General features: G+C 41.8%; 1 protein-coding gene and 1 long non-coding RNA gene across 2 annotated transcripts in view; one reads left to right on the top strand and one right to left on the bottom strand.

Annotated features, from left to right (window-relative positions):
- Positions 1–3,562: 3,562 nt before the first annotated feature.
- LOC121456076 lies at positions 3,563–5,957 on the bottom strand. The gene is made up of 3 exons (XR_005975588.1): positions 5,560–5,957; positions 4,457–4,614; positions 3,563–3,733 (listed from the first exon to the last, which is right to left on the bottom strand). It is a non-coding gene; the product is annotated as an uncharacterized LOC121456076 (long non-coding RNA).
- Positions 5,958–6,138: 181 nt separating this feature from the next.
- Uggt2 (UDP-glucose glycoprotein glucosyltransferase 2) overlaps positions 6,139–21,658 on the top strand; it is a 100,355-nt gene continuing 84,835 nt past the window's right edge. Inside the window, exons 1-7 of the mRNA XM_041676912.1 lie at positions 6,139–6,339; positions 10,411–10,493; positions 16,072–16,202; positions 16,642–16,754; positions 17,707–17,881; positions 19,993–20,089; positions 21,572–21,641. Coding sequence (XP_041532846.1) covers positions 6,188–6,339; positions 10,411–10,493; positions 16,072–16,202; positions 16,642–16,754; positions 17,707–17,881; positions 19,993–20,089; positions 21,572–21,641 — 821 coding nt within the window. The 5' untranslated portion in view covers positions 6,139–6,187. The remainder of the gene's footprint in view (positions 6,340–10,410; positions 10,494–16,071; positions 16,203–16,641; positions 16,755–17,706; positions 17,882–19,992; positions 20,090–21,571; positions 21,642–21,658) is intronic.

Raw genomic sequence — 21,658 nt, 5'->3', positions numbered from 1 at the left:
ATGAAGTTGAGAGACAAAGCTAGAAAGCACCTATTAGTTAACTATGAAACTCGTGAATGCCTGTAATTAATAATATGCAATATAATCCACTAGAAATTTGATATAGAACAAAGTATGGCAATTATAATTGTATATTTCCAAATGTCATTGCTTCCATAACCTACGTATGCACAAGGCATTTAATAACCATCATTTTATTTAATGTAACATTGTATATTATGAATTTTCAACTAGAAAGTTCAACTAAACCTGTGCAATTATGGTAGTTTTTATTTTTACAGCTGGATTTTTAAGTTTCCAAAAAGTGAGTACACTGGCAGTGTTATCATTAATGTCATTTATGTTAATATGATAACAAAATGTGCTAAAATACTTAAGTCCTCAGTCCCTGAATTTGCCAGCAATATTTCAGAGCATTTATTCTCTGGACAATTTTAATGTGCCATTGGACCTTTTGTTTTTTATCTATTGAGATGGTGCCACCCTGTCTAGACCTATCGTGGAGATTGTTTGATCATGCTGTTGGTTCAAACTGTCAACTTGACACAACACGGACTCACACTTCCGAGATTACTCAGGTCAGACAAGGTTATGAGCATGTCTGTGCAGAACTGTCTCCGTTGTTAATTGCTAGAAAGGGGTTTGGCCCACTGAAGGCAGCCCCATTGCAGAGCAGGTGATTCTGAACTGTGTAAGAAAACTAGCGAATTGTGGGCCAGCCTGAGGATCAGGGAGCACACTTCTTCAGTTTTTACTTCAAGTTCCTCTTTGAGACCACGCCCTGACTTTCCTCACCCGGAGGTGAGGATGAAAGTAAACCCTTTCCTCCTGTAAGTTGCTTTTGGTGAGTCTTAGGATGCGCTCGGGTTCCAGGTTTCTCCAGTATAGTTGCAACTGGGAGGCTGCATGAGCTTTGAGCAGACCACGTGGTCTTTCAGATGGTGGTCTGCAGCTCAAGCTCAGCGTCTGAAATTCCTTTACTTCATTAAAAACGGATGGCATTAGACCACCAGTGAAAAGGAGGTGGGCAACGGAGAGATCAATGGAGTCAGCTGACGTCACCAGGCTTCTTGCCATCCCTCCATCCCTCTACCCCATCCTAGTATCTCCAACTAACTTAACAAGCAAGGTGTAAATTCCCTTTGGATGTGGTACTCAAATTGCCTCCGTGCGTCTCTCTCCACGTCCTGTCCCTTCATCCTAGGCCTGAAAGGAGAGGATGATATCCCTTTCACTGGCTGAGAATAATGGAGTCTGGGCCTTTGAAATGGGGTGCGTTGTCATTCAGTCTTATCCACATCAACTGCTGGGTCAGGAGGCTTAAAAAATGACAGACTGGTGTAAATGTTTCTGTCTCGTAATACTTGATGTAACTTGATTTTAGACATGATTTTAGCACATCCAGCTGCAAATGTAACCGAGCTGAGATAATGGTTCAGCAATAAATGTTGGTAATTAGCTTTTGAGGGTTTACTGCTGTTTGAAATAAAGGCCTTCTCTCCTGCAACTTGACCTTTAAACAATTAGCATTGACTTTCTCCAATCAATTAAACTCATATTAGGTACTTAGTTTAAGTTAGGAGATATTTACTTGTAGCAGACAATCCTTTTATTGATGTTGCTTTTTGTCTTTTAGAATCTCAATCCGTGCCTTCTTTCCAGACTGTTTCTTCAAAAGAGATACATAAAAATAGAAGGTAGACAGGAGTTTTGCCACGAGTCTCTGCCTCAGCCCCTGGTTTCTTAGCCACAGAATCCCAATCGTGTCAAGAGAAAGAAAACATCCCAGCTGTAAAATCGTTTCTCAGAATTTACCAGGAGAGAAGAGGTCACGGGGCATGGAACTAACTAATAGACAGATGTCATTAGCAGGTCTTCTGGGGAAAGTCGCATTGAATAGAATCAGCTCAGTTAGGCATCCAGGATTTATCTTTGGGCTTTCATCTTTCTTCCTTCTCCATCCGAGAACATATGCCTGGAGATATGCTCACCAGCTCTGATGAAGGGTAAAACCTATGTATTGTGTGATGTCTTACTCTTTCGGCTTTTTGGGGGGCCCACCACCCAGTTCCCAAATAAATCACACACAGAGGCTTATTCTTTCTTATAAACGCCTGACCTACCTTGACTTGTTTCTTGCCAGCTTTTCTTAAATTATACCAACTACCTTTTGCCTCTGGGCTTTTTCCTTTTCTTTCTGTATACCTTACTTTCACTCTGACTCTGGGTGGCTGGCCCCTGATGTCCTCCTCTCCTTGTTCTCTTGCTCCTCGTTCACCTCCTCATTTCTCTTTTTATCCTCTCTGCCTGTCAGCCCTGCCTATCCTTGCTTCTGCCTCGCTATTGGCCGTTCAGCTCTTCATTAAACCATCGGGTGTTTTCGACAGGCAAAGAATCACAGCTTCACAGAGTTAAACAAAGGCAGCATAAACAAAAACAACATACCCTAAAGTAATGTCCCCGATGCCCATGCTTTAAACTGTAACATTCTAAAATGCCTTAAGAACTTATTTCTAGTTTGATGAGGACAACAGAAAGAATCTCTCACTAGCTGAAGCTATTCTTTACATAATTATCAGGAAAAGCCTATCTGGTCATTTGTGAAGTTAATTTTCTTTTTCATTACTGGGCTTTAGCTCAGAGCCTCATGCAGGCCAGACAGAGCTTATTATCAGTGAGCTATATCACCAACCCTCCATTGAAGCTGTGCTTTAGGAAGTACCAAGAGTGTCAGCTAAGATCAGTCTTTCCAGTGCTGTCTTCAGAGACGATGAGTGAAGAAGGAAAAGGATCACTGTCTTGTGCTTACACCATTTTGCAAAGTATTGTCTTCAATTCAGAAATCAGCTCTGAAATTAATTCTAAAAGTTGTGCTTCAAAGCCACAATGAAATATCACCTCATTTTTGGTGAGGATACAGGAAAACTGGAACCCTTGTACACTCGCTCTCCTGGCGCCAATGTGAAAGAGTTCAACCGCTAGAGAAAACAGTATGGCAATTCCTCAAGGAACTAGGCATAGAATTATGGAAGATGCAGCAATCCCACTTCAGGAAGGAGATCCGAAACACTTGAAGGCAGCATCTTGAAGAGATATCCCTATACTCAAATCCAGACCAGGGTGACCAAATACTAAAATAAGGAAGAAACTCAAGCTTCCATGGAAGAATGAATTAACAAAATGTAACAGAAAGATAGCAGAGCATTGTTCAGCCCTGAAGATGAAGGGGATTCTGAAACATGCTAGAACATGCCAAAATAAACGAGTCAAAAATGTTGCATGATTTTATTCATGTCATGATCTACAGGTGTCAATTTAATAGAAGCAGAAAGTAGAGTGAGAGATTGAAAGAAGGATAATGAAAGTTTCAGGATGAGAAGCTCTTGACAGCAGCTGCATGACAGTGTGCAGGAACTCAATAATGTAAAGTCTATGTTCTTAAAAGTGGTTAAAATGACCAATTTTACCTTACATGTAGTTTGCCACCAATAATCAATACTTTGGCTTCAGTAGCTATGTGTGTAAGCAAAGAAGGTCGTTGTCTAACACCAAGTTTCCGGTTCTCATATCAACAAAACGACTATGGCTCATATCCACAGCTTGTTGTTTTAAAGACACTGCAGTGAGCAGCATGCACCAGCCTGCACACAGCCATAAGAAATGTCGAGTAAGAGGTTGGGAAGCTCAGTAGTAAAATACAGGCTCAGGAGACACAGAGCTCGGGATTCAATACCTGGAGTTCAGAAACAAAGAGCTGGAGTTAGACATTTGTAACTTATTTTATATAAAATGTGGGAAGTCATAAAATTGGACTTGCTAATCCTTAAATTAAAAACTCTAAACCATTATTCATTTGCTTATGATTTTGACACAATCTTGCCTAGAGAGGAGATATGACAAATTCTTTAAGTTTATGAATCCTTCCCAACTGGAATAAAGTCTAAGAATGCTTTTGTATATTTAAAATATTCCAATTAAAACATAAGAATAGGGTCTACTTTACAACAAAGGATATCTAAAAAACAAAACAGGGCATTTTAAAACTTCATTTAAACTTTGAGACTTCATTTAGGCTCAGAAGATTAAGATTCTTATTATCTGACTTTATTCTCACCCAGCACCATTATAATCACAGAATGCATGAAGCCCACTCTGCACCTTAAGAGGAATTCAAGATGATTTATTCCATGAAACACGTTTCTTATTATAAAGAACTCATTAATCACTTCTTCCACATATAATGAAAACTGCTATCATGAATTTTTCATTCATAGTACCCTGAAGTGACTAACTTTGAATTGCATTTTTCTAAAAACAGAAAATACTCACGTATAATTATGCCTCTGAAGTATGTGCAGTTCACCGCCAACCTGGACCAAGGGGCTATTGATTCTCACAACCTATTGATCAAATTTTATAATTTACACATTTTAGAATCCTTGGCTATTTTACTGACCTAAAATGCTTCGTGGTTCTTTTCCTACCCCACAGGTAATTACACAGAGAAGGAACCTTGAAGGTCACCCACGCTCTTCTTCTTCTCTCTGAAATCGAGCCTGCGAGTGGCCGCGGTGAGGAAGTCTTCTAAATCACTTCCGTTGCTGGGAAAACACCCTACGAGATAAGATGTGTAGTTGTATAAATGAATGGTCAATAGTAAGTGAATTCCATTTTCTCTAAAAGAATGAAGCAGCAAGCCCACATCTCCGAATTCAACAGGACTGCATACTGATAAGTTTCATTAGTGTCCTTTAACGATATCCTGCTTGTGACTTATACCGAGTAGCGATTGGCATTGTCTGAGATGTGCTGGTATGCAAGGCTCTTCCTGTCAACACTTCACTGCCTTCGAACCCACAATTTCACCCAAAAATGAAGAATTAAAGTAAATACACATCAAAGATGCACAATATACCTTTTCTTCTAGGCCTACGGCTAGAACTGTAGTTCACTGGCCTTGGCTTTCTAACACCTACCCAGGACTACAAGGTCCTACTGAGGCCTTTTCAGTACTTACTGACCCTCAACATAAACTGTGCCAGAAAGGAGCGAGACGTGAATTCTCGGAGAAAGATAGTGTATGCAGCTGGGGAAATATGAAAATACTGTGTTCAGATCCTAAAGTGAAAATCCAACGATGACAATCCAACAGCTGAAGAGGTCACAGGAAGAAAAATCAGCAAGTGAAGAATCCGCTCCGGAAGTGAGACTTACCTGGGCGTTAATCAGAACATGGCCTTCTAAGGAAAACTAAACACAGGGTAAATGGAACGCTCTCATCTGTGTCTATCTCTATGTGTGTGTGTGTGCATGTGTGGAGAGAGAGAGAGAGAGAGAGAGAGAGAGAGAGAGAGAGAGAGAGAATCTGAAACAGATGAGGTATATCTGTGAGGTATACCCACACAGGTGTATGCGGATGGAGAGCAAGGGCTCCGTGCTCCCCCGAGTTTTTTTTTCCCCTCTTCTTCCATGCCACGCCTATTATTTACTGGTGTTTTTCTGATCAGCGGCAATCTTTTGAAGCAGCACCGCTTAATCTTGTAAGAACACAGGAATCACCTGGGCCTTCCAAGGGGCTGCGAGGAAGGAACACACTTTTGCATCCAGCTCAAAAAGCTACTTGGCAGGACTGAGATGCGGGTTCTGATACCCGCAGGAGACCTCGGTCTGAATGCTAAGCATGAAGCTGGGTCCAGACTGCAAGCAGGGAAAGCCTGACATCCACTGGCCGAACACAGCTCTCCAACATTGCACACGAGTGCCTAGGGCCTTAGACCTTATTTTGGAGGCCTGGGCTCACTCCCACGCACCCCCAGGTGATCCTAACTGGGAAGTTTGCCCTCAGTGCCTCCACCCTTATCAGGTGGATCAGCCCAGGGGTCCTTGACTAGCTGGACTGGGGCAGCTCTGACTAGTCTCAGATTGGTCTGGGCCAACGGGCATCGCTCCCAGCGTCTCAGGCCCTCAATCCCAGGACCCCGAGGCCCCGCGGGGGACCCTTCTGAGCTCCGGCGTCGGCCCGCGGGGGCTCCCCTCACCGAGCCCCCCCCCCAGCTTCGCCAGCCACGCATGCGCACAGTGGTGACCGGCCAAGTAACGGACTGCGGCTCCCCCCACCGGAAGTGGGGCGCGGCGCACCAGGAGCCGCGGATTGTAGCGTGGCGTCTCGCGCTTCCCTGGGCGCGCCATGGCACGGGCCAGAGCCTCCGAGGAGCTGCTCCTGAGCTCCGTCGCGCTGTGGCTCGCCTTCCTCGGCGCTAGCCCGGCGGCCGCGTCCAAGGCGGTCACCGCACACTTGGCTGCCAAGTGGCCCGAGACCCCGCTGCTGCTGGAGGCCAGGTGGGTGCCCTGGGGCCTGGGCCCAGCCGAGCGCCGAGACCGGGGAATGGCGGCGAGCGGAGGGACCCTGGCATCTCCATAGACATCCCCCTTCGGCAAGGGGCTATACCGATTCCGCGTCCCCGGGACCAGGGTGCCCCCAAATTTTGGGTTCACTCAGGCCCCGAGGTCACTAGGATGCGTCTTCCCCTCCAACCCGTGCGTCCCCTTAGATCTACCGTCCTCCGGGACTGCGCGTCCCCACTGCCCCGGAGGCTCGCACTGACTCCCCGCAGATCCAGCGTCTCCTAACGACTCCAGGACCCCCCCCCCCCACCCCCTCGGACCTAGTGTACCCTCAGATCCCGCGTCCCTAGCCGTCTTTGGTCAGATGTCTTCTTGCTCCCTCCCGCGGTGTCCCCAGGCACCTGGAGCATCACTGCTCAGGGCAGTCCTCTACATAACTCTGCCACTCACTTGCCCCACCCGCTCGTGATTTTTAAAACTTCTCTGTCTCCATTCGTGTCCCTGCGTGTCCTGCCGACGTGAAAGAAGGAAGGCACAGTTTAATGCAAGCTCTCTGCAAAGTTCTGGTTAGCAGATTGTGTTTGAAGCTCCGAGTTTTCTTTTTACACTTTTGACTTGTCTCATTCCCAAGTTTGCGGTGGGATGGTGAGGCAGCTTTTCAGCGATAACCCCCCACCGCCACACACACACATCATCATCATCCAGGGGGATTTGTTACTCATTCTGTTTAGTTACCTAGCAGAAAGCAGACGTCTTTACTGCATTTTACCCTTTCAGATTACGGTGAACAGAAGCAGAAATGCTGCCTCTTGTGGCTTGCGGTGGCAAACCTTTGTAATCCGTGCCAGAGCAGAAGGGTTGTAAATTCATGAGTATGTGGCCAGCCTGAGGCTATAAAAGGGAAACTATCTGGTTTTTCTTTTCCTTTCTATTGGGCATAAAGTTTTGTAACTGTTGATGTGTTTATAAAGCAGCATCCCATGGTTCTAAAAACGAAACCCCATCACACTGTATTACCTTCTATTTATTGGCTGCTAGCAACAATTTTTATTGAATAAATTATTAAAGCTTCCTCTAGTCCATAGTGTCTCCTAGCAGTGCCTGGGCTTGGTCGCACACTTAGTTCCCAGCCGCCAAATTTCTTTTTTTGAACTGTTAGTTGCGTTGTCTGCTTTTTTTATTTTTTTGCAAATTCCAGATAGAATGTTCCTTAAAGCCCTTTACAAGGTAGTCTGGGTCAAATTTGCCACCCTTGTTACTTGTGCTGTGTTGAATGAGATTCCTACAGAAGTATGTCCACATCCTAACCATGCCTCCCAAAATCTGCAAATGACAGTTTGTTTAGGTCAAAAGTCTTTGCAAATCTGAGAATATTGGGGCATTTTTAATTATCGTGGTGGCCCGCGAGTCCAATGTCAGAAGACACAGATAAAAATACTTAAGGAGAGGGCCATGCAAAGATTGATTTAGAGATTGGGTTAAACAGCCTCAATTCACAGAACAGCTGGAGCCAATAAACTCCCAGAGGCGAGGAGTCTGTTCAGAGCCTTCTGAAGCAGGGCTTCCTTGCCAGGAGCATGATGTAGGTAGGACTTTTGGCCTCTAGAGTCCTGAGAGAGTAAGTCGTAAGTGTTTGAAGCCACAATGGTTTGGGCAGTTTATTATAAGAGCAATTAAAAAAAAACAGTTTGGTACCAAAAAGTGGGATCTCAATGCAACAAGAACCCTGAACTGTTAAAAAGTAGCTGTGGAGCTGGGCTAGGAGAACTTTGAGAAATGTAGACAAGGAGTATACAACCATGAAGAGACTTCCCGAATAGTAGTGGTGATTCTGATGAGGACTCAAGGGTGTGGTAGAACCAGATGCTGTTACTTTGGAGAATAATAATCTTGAACAAGATATTGATAAAATATGAATATTGAAAGTCGTTCTGGGAAGGGTTCAAAAGGAATGTATTGTTGAAAGCAAGAAAAACGATGAGTCTTGTCATCTACTGACAGCACTTGGTAGTTTAGGTTCAACCGCTTGTCGACACCACCTCGGAGGCGATAAACTTGGGCAGAAATCAAACTGAGGAGACTTTCAAGCAGTAGTGAGAATGTTACCTCAGGGCTCTTTGCTGGGCATGTTGCAGAACAAGGAGAGAAACACTTTGCTGTATGGAATTTTGCAGCCTGTTTGTATTGGAAAGGATGCAAAAACCAGGAACCGTGAATTGTTCTAGAGAAATGGCCAATGTCAGGCTGACAGCTGAGTTAACTGTTGGCTGAGTAGAGGCAGGTGATTCCTGGACCTGTTCGTTCATTTCAAGTAAAACTGGTATAAAGACGGCAACTCTAGATCCTGCCCAAGTTCCTAGAGCGGAGCTGTGCTCAGAAAAACAAGTATAATCAAGTCCTGTCCTACTGATGGGTCATACTTTTACCTACGACTACACAGTGCATGTTGAGCATCCCAAATCCTGAATTCTAAATGGTCTAAAACCCCAAAATTGATAGTGTCAACATTACTCCAATGTGGAAAATTCTACACCTGACCTTATGGGACAATTTCCTATTCATTTTTGTGTTAGGATTTTTGTTTTAAGTAATATTGTCTATGTAAATAGTTAAATTTACTATTTTGGCTTTTGAACTACTTGGTTTTTTTTTATATATGCTATCCTTTGATAATTTCACATATCTGTAAAATGAATTTTGACCATATCTATCCCCTGTTCCTTCCCCAACTCCTCCTGGAGTCCCCACCCATGTCCTCTTATCTAAGAAAAATTAGCACACTGATGAGAATCACTGCCACAGACACATGCATGGGTGCCGGCCATCCACCTGAGCTCGGACAGCCTACCAGGAGCCGTACCCTGGAATACAACTGGCTCTCCTCACTGCAGAAGCCATCAGTTATCTGCCAGTAGCTTCTCAGCTTGGACTGGGGCCTGTGAGTCCCGTTTCTGTCCATGCTGGAAAGTTAACCAGCTTGATGTTGTACAGGTTTTATACAGACAGCCACAGCGACGGCGAGTTTAAGTTCAGAGGTCTTGTGTCCAGAAGTCGGTTTCACAGCATGACTCCTCTGCCTCTGGCTCTTCCTATTTTCCGCCTGTTTTTCAGTGTTCCCTGGACGTTTGGGGAAGTGATAATGATAGTCTATCAAGGACGAGCACCCACAGACGCTCACTCTTTATACTTTGACCAGTGTTTAGTCATTGCATTAACTTCCACTCACAGAGAAGCAGAGCGCTTCTCTGATGAGGATCTGGGCAATGCAGGAACAGTGGTATGAAGGAAATGCTGAGAAGCCTGTTTGATGCTGTGTCCATTTAGTAAAGCAGTGCTGGCTTCTCCCTAGGGCCCATAACATGCCCCCAAGTTCCACGTCTCTGCGAGGTCTGTAGTGTCAGGCGTGAGTTTCCTCCTCTGGAGTGGGCCTTAAATCCAGGCAGAAATTGTTTATTAGCCCCTAATGTTCACGCCGCTGTTGAACAATGGGCACACTTTTCCAGACTGCTTGTCATTGCATGCTCAGAGGTCACCACGGTTTCCTCCCCAAACAGCCTGCAGTTTGATTTCTCCATGTCTGTGCCAAAGTCTTTTGTTTTTCAGCAATAAGGTGCCTGTATGGACTATGGACTACTTATAGTACCAATTCTGTTGAGGAACAATGGGTGATTTGTTTATTTACCTTTAATGCTCTTATTTTTGTTACCTTAGGGGAATTTCATGTAGAATGAAAAACAAATTACAAATTCTAAGTTGTCAATAAGAAAAAGTCAGAAGTAATACACAGTGTTGTCTTCTTAGCACAATTGTATATATGTATATGTATATATGCATATGTAATTACCCCAGATGATTGTGTATATGTATATATGCATATGTAATTACCCCAGATGATTGTATATATGTATATGTATATATGCATATGTAATTACCCCAGATGAGAAGGTCAATTTATTTCCATATTGTGTTACACAAATTGATATCAGTTATTTAGCATTAGCAGTGTGATTTATAGTATCTAAACTAATTTTGTTTTCATTTATTCATGGATCATTTTTTTAACAGTGAGTTTATGGCAGAAGAAAGCAATGAAAGGTTTTGGCAGTTTGTGGAGACAGTGAGAGAGTTAGCGGTTTATAAACAAACAGGTGAGTGATGCACACATTTTAGCATATGAAATTTATACTTACATGCATGCATTAGATATATTTTAAGTGGTAATAGTTAAATTTGAATGCAAATTGCGTTGGTGAATCTGAACATTAAATTGAAGGTGGGGCATGTAGTTCTGTTGGTGCGTAGCAGGCAGGAAGCCCTGGTTTGATCACCAGCATTGCCAAGGAAGCAGGCTTGATGGTGCACTCTTGCTAGCCCATCATTTATGGTGCAGAAGGATGAGAAGATCAAGGTCATTCTGTAATAAACTGGCTCAGATGTCAACCTGGGCTGCATGAGACCTTGTCTCAAAGAAAAACCCTCTCTAAAGTTGAAAAGATTATTTAATAGAAACTGTGCTGCCTGTCGTTATATCAGCTTGCCCAGCTAGAGTCAGTTGTACAGAGGGAAGCTTAATTGGAAAAAAGTCCCAACTCAGATTAACCTGTGGGTGAGCCTGGGATGCATTTTCTCAGTAAGTGCCCAGCCCATTCCGGGTTGTTCCAGCCTCAGGCAGGTGGTCCTGGGGTATAAATGAAAGCAGGCTGGTTCTGGGCATGGTGGATGAGGCCAGGCTAGTTGACAGAGAAAATTCAAGTCAACCAAGGCTACATAAGTGAGACCCTGTCTCAAAAAGGGGAAGAAGAAAAGGAGAAAAAAGGGGGAGAAAAAGAAGGGAAGGAGGGAGCGAGCAGGAGAGGAGGAAAAGAAAAAAGGAAGAACAAAAGAAAAGAGAAAGGAGTAAAGGAGGTAAAGAAGAAAGGAAGGAAGGGAGGGAGGAAGAAAGAGAAAGCGAGCAAAGCAATCCCTGGGGAGCAAGCCTATAAGCCGCTCTCTTCTGTGGTCTGTCTGTTCATGGTCTCTCTACTCAGGTTCCTACCTCTAGGTTCCTGCCTACATTTCTGCCCTGACTTCCCTTCATGAAGGTCTGTGATCAGGACATGTAAGCTGCAACTGACTCTTTTCCTCCCCAGATTGCTTTGGGCCACTGTGCCTTATCACAGCAATAGAAACCCTAAGACACTGGTCTAAGCATTCATTTCTAAGGTACAAGGCCTGTAGGAAAACTCAAACAGTAGTGATTGTATATTAAGTAAAAAATCAAAATTGTTGAGTTATTTAACTGAAATTTCCTTGAAATAATATTAGCTTTGCATCTAGGATTTTTCTCTTGATTTACCAGACTTTGAATAGGCTAAAGCAGAAGTGAGCAGGGAGAACAGAGAGCGCTCACATGTGCTCTGTGAATGCCCTTCACCTGAGTCAGTTAACCTGTGAGGACACGTCCTTATCATTTAAAATGTAAAGATCACACATACTGCTGTACAGTCTGTGAGTTTGGACAAATGTTTATTGGCCTTGCTTTAGTTTTATTGCCAGTGTATTTTTGCTTTTATACTCTTAAAGATATTTATTTCCTATAGTTACCCTAAAAAGTCAGATAATGTGTTTTCATCTATCTATAAACTATTATTTTATCTATAAAATTACTATAAATAGTAATTACTATTTTAAAGTATATATATTAACACATGCATTAATGTAGTTTTAGAGAATATTAAAACATCAAAGTTATTAAATATAGATTTAGCAACAGACAGTATGGGGTTGATCTAAAGGAAAGGTTTTTTTTTTAAGATTTATTTTTTTCTTATGTATAGTGTTCTGCGTTCAAGTTCATGTTCAGCCAGAAGAGGGCTCCAAATTTATTATAGTGGTTGCGAGCCACCATGTGGTTGCTGGGAATTGTACTCAGGACCTCTGGAAGAGCAGCCCATGCTCTTAACTGCTGAGCCTTCTCTCCAGCCCCAAGGAAAGATGGTTTTTTTTTTTTTTTTTGGTTTTTCGAGACAGGGTTTCTCTGTGGTTTTGGAGCCTGTCCTGGAACTAGGGAAAGATGTTTTTATCATGAAACAAAGATACAAGAATGTAGACTCCATAAACATGAAACCCGTAATCACCTACACAGAAAGTTTCTTACTCTAGGTGAACAGGCTTCTCTGTACTCAAGTAAAAATGGAAGATAATTAGTTACATGTTAATTTGCTGCGGTTTGTTTGGCTCAAGCAACTTTGAAATTTAGCAATTTTTTATTTAATTAGAAATATTTTTAAAAATAAAGAGGTCAGGCATACCTTTAATGGCATTTTAAGTAAAATATTTGTAAAACCTAGTGATTTTCTTCCTTTAAAAATGCTTCCCTGATAAATGTCAGTATTTAGTAATCATTATTTTTATATTAAGTGATGCTAGGTACTGCTTAAGGATGAGTAAATGCGATGTATGTATTCAGTACTGTACAGTAGGTGGGGGCTGCTGAACACTTGTTCGTGCTCTGAGGTACACGGTATGTGACATGGACGGTACCTACTCCGCTCGGAGCAGAGCTTCCTCATGGTGTGCGGACATGGAGGGCACCTAGTCAGCTACAGCGGAGCTTCTTGAACATTCTATACTTGTGACCCTTTTTTACTCAAGACATTTTCACATGACCCTTCATTTCAAGCATATAGGGATAGAACCAAAGAACCAAATGCTTGATAATAAATTGTAAGGAAATGGATTTCAAAACAAATTAGGCATACATATAATTTTACCATTTATTAGAGATGAAAGCAAATTTAAAGTTGAAGCTGATGAAATAGATGTAATTATTTGTCTAAGAAACAATCCAAAGATACACAAATTTGTTACTTCCATGCCAAAGAGTGACGATGAGAAAGCTTTACGTTTCAGAGCTGGGGATAGCTTAGCTAGTAGAACACTTTCTCCTGAAGCATGAGAGCATGGTTTGTGAATGAAAACCTGCCCTTGTGTTCCATGCTTGTAATCTCCAAGACAGGAGGATCCCAGGGGCTTGCTGGGTAGCCAGCCTGGCCTGCCAGAGAGATCCAGACCAGTGAGAGACCTTGGTTCACAAATGAAGTGAAAGTAACTGAGACATAACACTTAAGGCTGTGCTCTGATAGCTGCACATGTGTGCTTGTACATACATACGCATACACTCATGCACACATAGACATATGAACATACTGTATTCTATAACTAATTACATTTCTACAAGTGCATAAAATGTGTGTTAAAAACACTGCAATTCATAACACCCAGTAGTCTACAATCTGAGCCACTACTTCAGAAAGCATTCTTTGGCCTTGCCTGGCACAACAGAATGCTCAGAGTGTTAAAGTGTGCGTATTGAGGAAGTCGGGTAAGTGCTGCATCTCTGAGGACATTAAACTGTGAAGAGCATAGTCAAGAGCTGACTACACTGGCCAACAATAAGTGTAGGTTTGCATATATTAGCACTCAATAGACAAAGCTTGAGGACAGTGTAAGAAGATGGAGAAAATTGGAACGGTAAAATAAGGACCTGCCATTTATTTAGTGAGCATAAACTCAATTGTTTTAATAGCAGAAAATAGCCTAATCCCTCTATTTCATAATATAGATGATTTTGTTAGTTATAAAGTATAGGCATTACATTCTGCTTCTTAAAATTGTCTTCTTTGGTGATTTCACACATGCATGTAATGAGTTCTAGTTATTGCGCCCCCCTTGTTCTCATTCATTTCCTCACCCCTTCTACCTCTGAAACCTTTCTCTCTGAAAAGCCCCACCCACTTCCATGACTTTTGTCTGTATGTGACCGTGGATGGAGGAAAGGACACACAGATAAAGATTGCTTCCGGCTCATCTCCATTAGCACCCCTAGACTGTCCTCAGCTTTCTGCCGTCCTCGCCTGCCTACCCTACCCCCAAAATTAAATGGCCTTTGTATCCCAAAGAGTTTTAAAACAGAATTCAAAAGCCAATCTTCTCTTTCATGTCTAGAAAACAGCTTAGAGAAAGGAAGCATTTTCTCAGTGTGCCCCATTTCTAGACAAAATCGATACTTCATGATGAAAGTCGGGTTTGAATTGTGTTTTCTGGACTATTGTGGACATGGTGAATATACTTGGCCACTGCACCAAACTTGGTGTACGTCTATCTTGTCAGTCATATTATGCTTGCTTTACTATGCTCCAGCCCCTTCAACTGCACATTGAATCTAACCCATCCTGTTTAATAGCCACACCATTGGAGTGTATTAAAGTGCATATAGATTCTGTCAGGGGCCATTAGAGTGACGCATGACAACAAGTGTCCGTATATCTCCCGACTTGAGGAACAGTTATCTGATGGAGGTTAATCCTGCACAGGAAAGGCCTGCAGGACCAGCATCTCTGGAAACTGTTGCTCACTGTTGCTAAGGCAGCTTGGTGCCTCCTCAATACCTGTATTGTAGTGTGCAATCTCATGTGATGTGTATGTGTAATCCTCTTGTGGGAGTTCCTCCCGCTCCTCCAGCCTATAGCTGCTGAGATACCAGCCCATTGGGGCGTGGTCTCTCTCCCTTTAAAAAAGCGGCCACTTCCCTCTCCTCTCTCTCTCTTCACTTCCTGCTCCACTGGTGACTAGACTCCCTTCCTGGTTGCGTAGAGGGATGTTGCCTGGGACAGTGATCTGTAAGTTTTTTTCCCCTTTAAATAAATACCACCCTATTAATCATAATTCCAAACTGGTGTGGCATTGTTTGTGACTTACACCTACATAATCCATGATTACATCTCAACCTTATGGGTACATGTATCTGTGGGTGGTCAGGAAGATGACTTTTCATTTGGCTGTATAATTTTAATATATAGGATATATATTAGGACGTGCTTCAAACTAGATCTCGCTGTCCTGTGAGGACTGTAGACACTTAAAAGTCTGCCTTGTTCTTTTGCTCAGACTAACTGCACACAGTCATCTCACTTTCACCTCAGAGCAAGTTCACACTAGACCAAGGCTTTTGTAAACAGATCGTAAGTTTAAAACCTTAGAGCTATGCGCGAGGTCAGCTGCAGATGTCCAGCCAAGGTTACTAAGAAAAGGATGCCGATTCTTTGCTCGCCAGTCTGCTAACAAGGAAACTATGTCTCAAAGCTTATCTCACTGGGCTCTGTCCCCCCGACTCTGGTCAGTCTCACTCCTGTAACCTTTGACCCTTGTGCTCCCATGGTAAATGACGTGGGTTTGTATAGTTTACCCTAGGGATGTGCTTTTGACCAGTGAGAAGTAATTCTTGTGATTCTTCATCGTTTCAAGGCTCCTGTGAAGAAGAGCTTTGAGGCTAGAGGAGAAGAAGCTAGGAGGAGTCAGGAGGAGGACAGGAGAATGAGAATAGAAGTAGAATAGAGAGACTGATCCACAGGAGCACACAGGAGTCTTTTGGCTCGCCCTCAGGTAGCCAGAGGAGAAAGGCCTTTTGGCTTGTTGTAGAGTCTGATTCTGAACCCTGAAGAGAGTCTTGGCACTGGACTGCCAAGGCTTTCATTAACATCCCAAATAGATTTTAAGGGCAAGATTTTTTTTAACTATATCATTCTTTTGATTTCTGAGGAAATACTGAAATGGACAAAATAATTATTTCTTTAGCAGCTTACCCAAACTTAAAATATGATAATTTGACATTAATTCAATTAGCACTGTAGATGGGATATGCCAGTATGCTGAATGTAAAATACTAACATCTTTTTCTCTTTGTAGAATCAGATTATTCTTACTACAACCTAATCCTGAAGAAAGCTGGGCAGTTTTTAGACAATATACACATCAACCTCTTGAAGTTTGCTTTCTCTCTAAGGGCATACTCCCCGACTGTTCAGATGTTCCAACAGGTAATACGCCTAAGAAGTGCATAATGAGGGTAAATACGATGGTGTATGTTGAACATCCTTGACTCAGTGTGTTCTACATTTGTATATTTCATTCCATAACCTGTTGATGATTTTATCAACATTGATGTCATTGACTCTAATTGGGAAAAAAGGAAATATTGTTGATTTTGGAGTTAGGAAAGCATGAAAATACAGTGCCAGAAAAATTACTTATACAAAAAATTTTAAAGAATTTTTCAAAAATCTTGCATGCACATATCTTCTAGGATAAAGTTGATTTTATTAAATATTTCTTCAATTCTACTCACAGAAAATATTTTGCATTAATTAGAAGAGTAACTCAATAGTAAAAGATGAGTTGTTTTAGCTGGAAACAGTCAGGATTTAAGATGGTGTGCTAATGACGAGCCACAGTGACAGCTTCGCGTTTGCCTTGCAGGTTGCTGCTGCTGAGCCCCCGCCAGACGGATGCACTGCATTTGTGGTTGTGCATGGGAAGCACACCTGCAAAATTAGTGAGATTAAGAAGCTGCTGAGTAAGGCTACTGCGAGGTAAAGTCATACAATAGAGAAGTGCTCAGTGCAGAAGAGAACTGGAATAGAAATTTAATACTCTGAGACATTCAAAGATATCTGCATGAAGCTTTTTATCTTTTGAAGCCCTTTCTTAAAGATAAAAACAACCCATGGTGTAAGTAATCTTGAGGACACCAGAAATGTTTTTAATTAGAGATGTGTGAGGATGAATCTGCCGTCCGCCCTCCTCCCTTGCTCACACCATGCACATGTATCGGATGCTGTGTGTATGTCTGAATTTCTGTGTGAGGGAAACTGCCAAAATAGAGGCCTCAAGCAGTAATTGCTTTCTAAGAAATCTGAGCGTTTCTTTCACCTAGTCTTATTTTATCTGGTTTCTTTTCTGCTGTATCCTAAATATTTAACTGGTCTGTGCCTCAGAAACTGAAAGGGTGAAGTAAATGATAGCAACTGACTTTATAGTAAAGGTGTAATTTACTAGAAACTGTGAATAGCCAGGCCAGTGTCTGGAAAGGAGCTGTCAGGATCTGTGTGGACAGGCGGTGCAGACCGATCTGCAGGCCTCCTCTCCCTCCTGAGCCTTCCCTAGGGACTCATTCATAGTTCTTGGTGTTAAACACTGATTTTGATGGATGTCTACATTATAGTCTTTAAGTATTTGGAAACTTTTATCAGGGAATATGAACTATAGTGAAAATTTACTTTAATTAAATATAAATTTTAGTTGATTAGAATTATAATTAAAATTTTGTTGTTTTATTGACAATGAACCTTAGTGGAAAGTAAAACATTTTTAATAGTTCATTTTGGATAAAACAAATTTCTTCTTTTTCTATTGCTATTTTCCTATTTCCGTAGTTATGTACATTAGGAGTTCTTTGATAGAAGAAAGTATGAACTATAGGTAGATGTCGGATACGCTGTTGACTCTCACTGCTTTTGAAAGTCTATATTGTTTCCGTTTTAGACCCAGGCCTTTCCTATTTGAAAGAGATCATAAGTTTCCCACAGGCAATGAGAGCTTACCGGTGATTATTCTCTATGCAGAAATTGGGACAAGAGAATTTGCTGAATTTCACAGAGTATTGTCTAAGAAATCTAAAAATGGTAAAATTCTGTATGTTCTCCGCCACTATATTAAGGTACATGCTTTGTGTTGTTATTGGTTTGTTTGTTTTACCAACATTAGTAATTTGTGTTATGCGCTTCTTTTCTGGCCCAGACTAACGGTTTGTTGATTTTATTCATCTTCTGTGTGGAAGCCCTTTGGTTTCAAGGTTGCTCTGGGTCTGATCTTCCCGCTTGAGCAGGGCGCATTCTGCTCCAGTGTCTGCAGCTTCTGCCTTTATCTTCATTAGAGTTTATTTCCTTGTGCATGCCTGTTTCTTTAGCCTGTAGGTTTCTGTATGTAGATCTTCTTTGTTACTGCTATACATTTATGTAGCTCTAAGAATTGCTCTCAGTTGATGTAAAGCACTGTAGAACATCATGTTTTCGGGAGAGATGAGCAGAGCCTCGGCTGCCCCAGGCATTTCCTCCTGTCCCAGGATGCTAAAGCTGAGCGAATGTTGCAGTTATCCTAATAATTACATGTTAAAAAAAACGGAGCAGCCGAGGTGCGGAGGTCATCTGTAGGTTTGTCTATCCCATTAATCATATATTACTAAAGTCTTTTTCCAGTGCTCCTCACTATTCTTATCTTTAACATTTTATTCTTTGAGCTTAGTTAAATCAAAGCTAATTACTAGTAATGAGGAAATCTTGTTAAATAATCTTACATTTTTGGGTAAACTAGAATATAGATATTTTAATAGTCCACATGAAGATTAAAAATATATAGCAAAAGCATAGGTTCATTGAGTATATATGTTTTGTAAACAATATATTTCAGTCATTAATTCTTCATGTGCCTCTATGTCAAGTATTATTTACAAGGCAGTAATAAAGAAACAGTGCCTTTTTCAGAAACCTACATTTTAGTGGCAGGAGGTGAAGAACCCATAGTATATTTAGATGATAATGAAGTGTTTCAGAAAAACGTGAAGATAAAGGAGGCTCAAATGAAGGGGCTGGAGTGTGCATACAAAGCATTCTATGTAACTGATCTTCTTTAAAGTAGAAATTCTCAGTCATTTTCCTTTCTCTGCCAGAATAGATGTATATTCATCAATGGCAGTAACACACTGTGGGTGTAATTCTATACTCGGTGGAGCAGACCAGAGATAAGAGCCACATTCAAAGAAATGGATGCAGGAGATAAAAGTAGATATTTATCTTATTTATCTTCACCGTGCTAGTATGGCTGCCATAAGATGTGCATGTCTTTTGAGGATCTGTCTTAAATATTCTTTGGATAATATAACCAAAAATATACTTCTATAGGATCATAGTAACCATGAGGATGCTTTGCACCATTAAATTATGACCTTCTAGTTAATGAATGACATCGTATACACTCACAGTACTATGACACAAATTTAATCAACGTGTTTTTAATGCAAATAGACGTTTCATGCTTCCTTTTGAGCAGATGCCTTTTTTGTAGGGAAGACATAGAAATGAAAAGATTTGTCATAGCCCTCTTGGTCTATGAGCTCTTCAGTTCACAAATCCAAGCTACAAACGAGAAAGTACATACAAATACAAATTTAATAAACGTTTTTCTTTTATTATCCAGGAGACAATAACTTTTTAGTTGTTTGGAATATTTTAGTTATTGAGCTACTCGAAGAAGGATTTAAGCAGGGTTTCTAAGGCACTAAGCACTGAGTGTTTTATTGTCTGTATGTCTGTCTCTGGTTTTTGTTATTTTTGCTAACTCTCTGGCTGTCTTGTGGAGGGGAAGGAGAGAAGTACACTTTGGTGCACTGGAGCCTCTGTTAACTCTCTATAGCTATGACCAGAAAATACCTTTTCCACTAAAAAATACTGAAAAGTCACGACCAAGTTTTTAGTAAGGAAGATGTCATCAACAAAATTCTGGTTCTTTGGTAGACTATGTAGAGAGTCTGAGTGTCCCCCGATAATAATAATGCGTGGTGGTTAAAGCCTTTTGTGTTGGGCAGGCTGTAGCCTGGCGCTGGAGTACTGCCTCATCCATGCACAGCCCTGGGCTCAAGCCTCAGCGCCCAACCACACGCACACATGTGTGCCTCCAGTATCAGTGATTCGCTGTAGAACCCTAATATGACACAGTACTAAGTTTCATGAAAGACACCTAATTGTCTCCTGTTTTTCTAAATGATTGGAACAGAAGCCAAGTTCACGAAAAATGCTCTTGTCTGGCTATGGAGTGGAGCTAGCGATTAAAGACACAGAATACAAAGCGTTGGATGATATCCAAGTGAAAAGTAAGATTTCTGATGTTTAAATAAGGCTCCTCTGTGTTCTTTGACAATGGTGTTCATGTAAACAGTGTATTTGGCCATGCCTGCTTCCTCCACTCTCTCTTCCAGTTCCGCCTACCCAGCACTCTCCTCATCCATGTCCCTCCTCCAGTCACTGCTTCCCGTATGCACACATGTGTAATGTTAGCCACTGGGGTAAAACAGACAACTTACCAATTATCATTCCCCCCAGAGAAGAGTGGCCCTCCCTCAGCAAGCCATGCTGGGATGTTTTGCTAGTTTCATCTTGTGCGGGTGACTACATGCTTCAGTGTGCTCGTGTGCGTGACAGCCGTGTCACGTGTGGAGGTCAGGATCTCATAATCTTCCAGCTCATCTGTCCCTTCCTCCCCAGGAATGCTTACTGAGCCATCTGTAGTAGAGACTCGAAGAGCACTCCACAGAGCAAACGCTTTGTTAGCGTTTGAGAATTCCATGGAGTAATGTTCTCATTACATCCGTCTCCTCCTCCAGCCTCCCAGAATTCACACACCCTTCTCTACCCGCCCACATTTGTATTTCTTAAGAAAACTCAAGTGCAGTTTGTGCCCCATATGTCCTTGGGTGTGTGGCCTGGTGTGGGAGTGTCACCCACGTCACCCACTCACCAGTGGAGCACTCTCAAAAGTGACACTCCCTTTCCCAGCAGCTCCTAGTCCATCAGAGCCAGAGCTCTGTTTTCCTTTCTGGTCCATTTATGGTGTGCCTTTGTTGAGAAAGTTTTCCTCCCTTTATCAAAGTTGTCCATTTGACTTTCTCTTTTCCTACCAAGTGTGATATTTATCATTAGTGTCTTTTTCCATGTATCTATCCCATCAGAAATCATAATAGACAGCAAAGTTTACCCAGTTATTGGTTTCAGACAGTATTTGGCCAATGTATGACTAAATCAGGGCACCCTGCATTTGTGCTGTAGCCCAGAGACCCCGGGCTTCAGAGAGCAAGGAAGGAGCAAATGCCTCTGAGTGTTAATCAGCAGGGTGAAGAGCGAGCCGTTACACTCTTCCCATATTTGACTTCCACACTATTTGGCAGAAGGGAAATGAGCACAGTGAAGACCATTGTTCTTTGTGGCCATGGCTGTGGTGTCTTTCTAGAGATCCCTTGACTATCTTTAAGATTTCTTAGGGTATGGATCTACCATCAGACCTGAAAGGGTAAGCCAGGATTTCTTCTGTGTCCTTTGTCTCAATCATTTTGGTTTATAAAATAGAAAGTTGCTTTAAAGTAATCTATATGACATTCTTTGTGTTTATGAAATATTTAACCATCTAAGCCCATTTTTTAAAATAGAGCACATTTATTTAGGATTATAATATAGGCACATACACATGCATTAACCTTGTGAATGAGAGAAAAGCAATGTAAAACTAATAGAATTCGTTTTATTCGTAATTCTATGTTCTTTTCCCAGCCTACAAATACTTGTTTCTTCCTTTCATGCAGCTGTGAGTGATGCCGCTGCAGAGGAGACTGAGGCAGATGAAGTTCAAGGATTTCTCTTTGGGAAGCTAAAGTGAGTCTGAGCAGACA

Source organism: Microtus oregoni, unplaced genomic scaffold, assembly GCF_018167655.1.
Source record: "Microtus oregoni isolate MIOR12 unplaced genomic scaffold, Mior012 000001F_ref0000356, whole genome shotgun sequence".
NCBI lineage: Eukaryota > Metazoa > Chordata > Mammalia > Rodentia > Cricetidae > Microtus > Microtus oregoni.
This window is presented reverse-complemented; position numbering and strand designations above follow the sequence as displayed.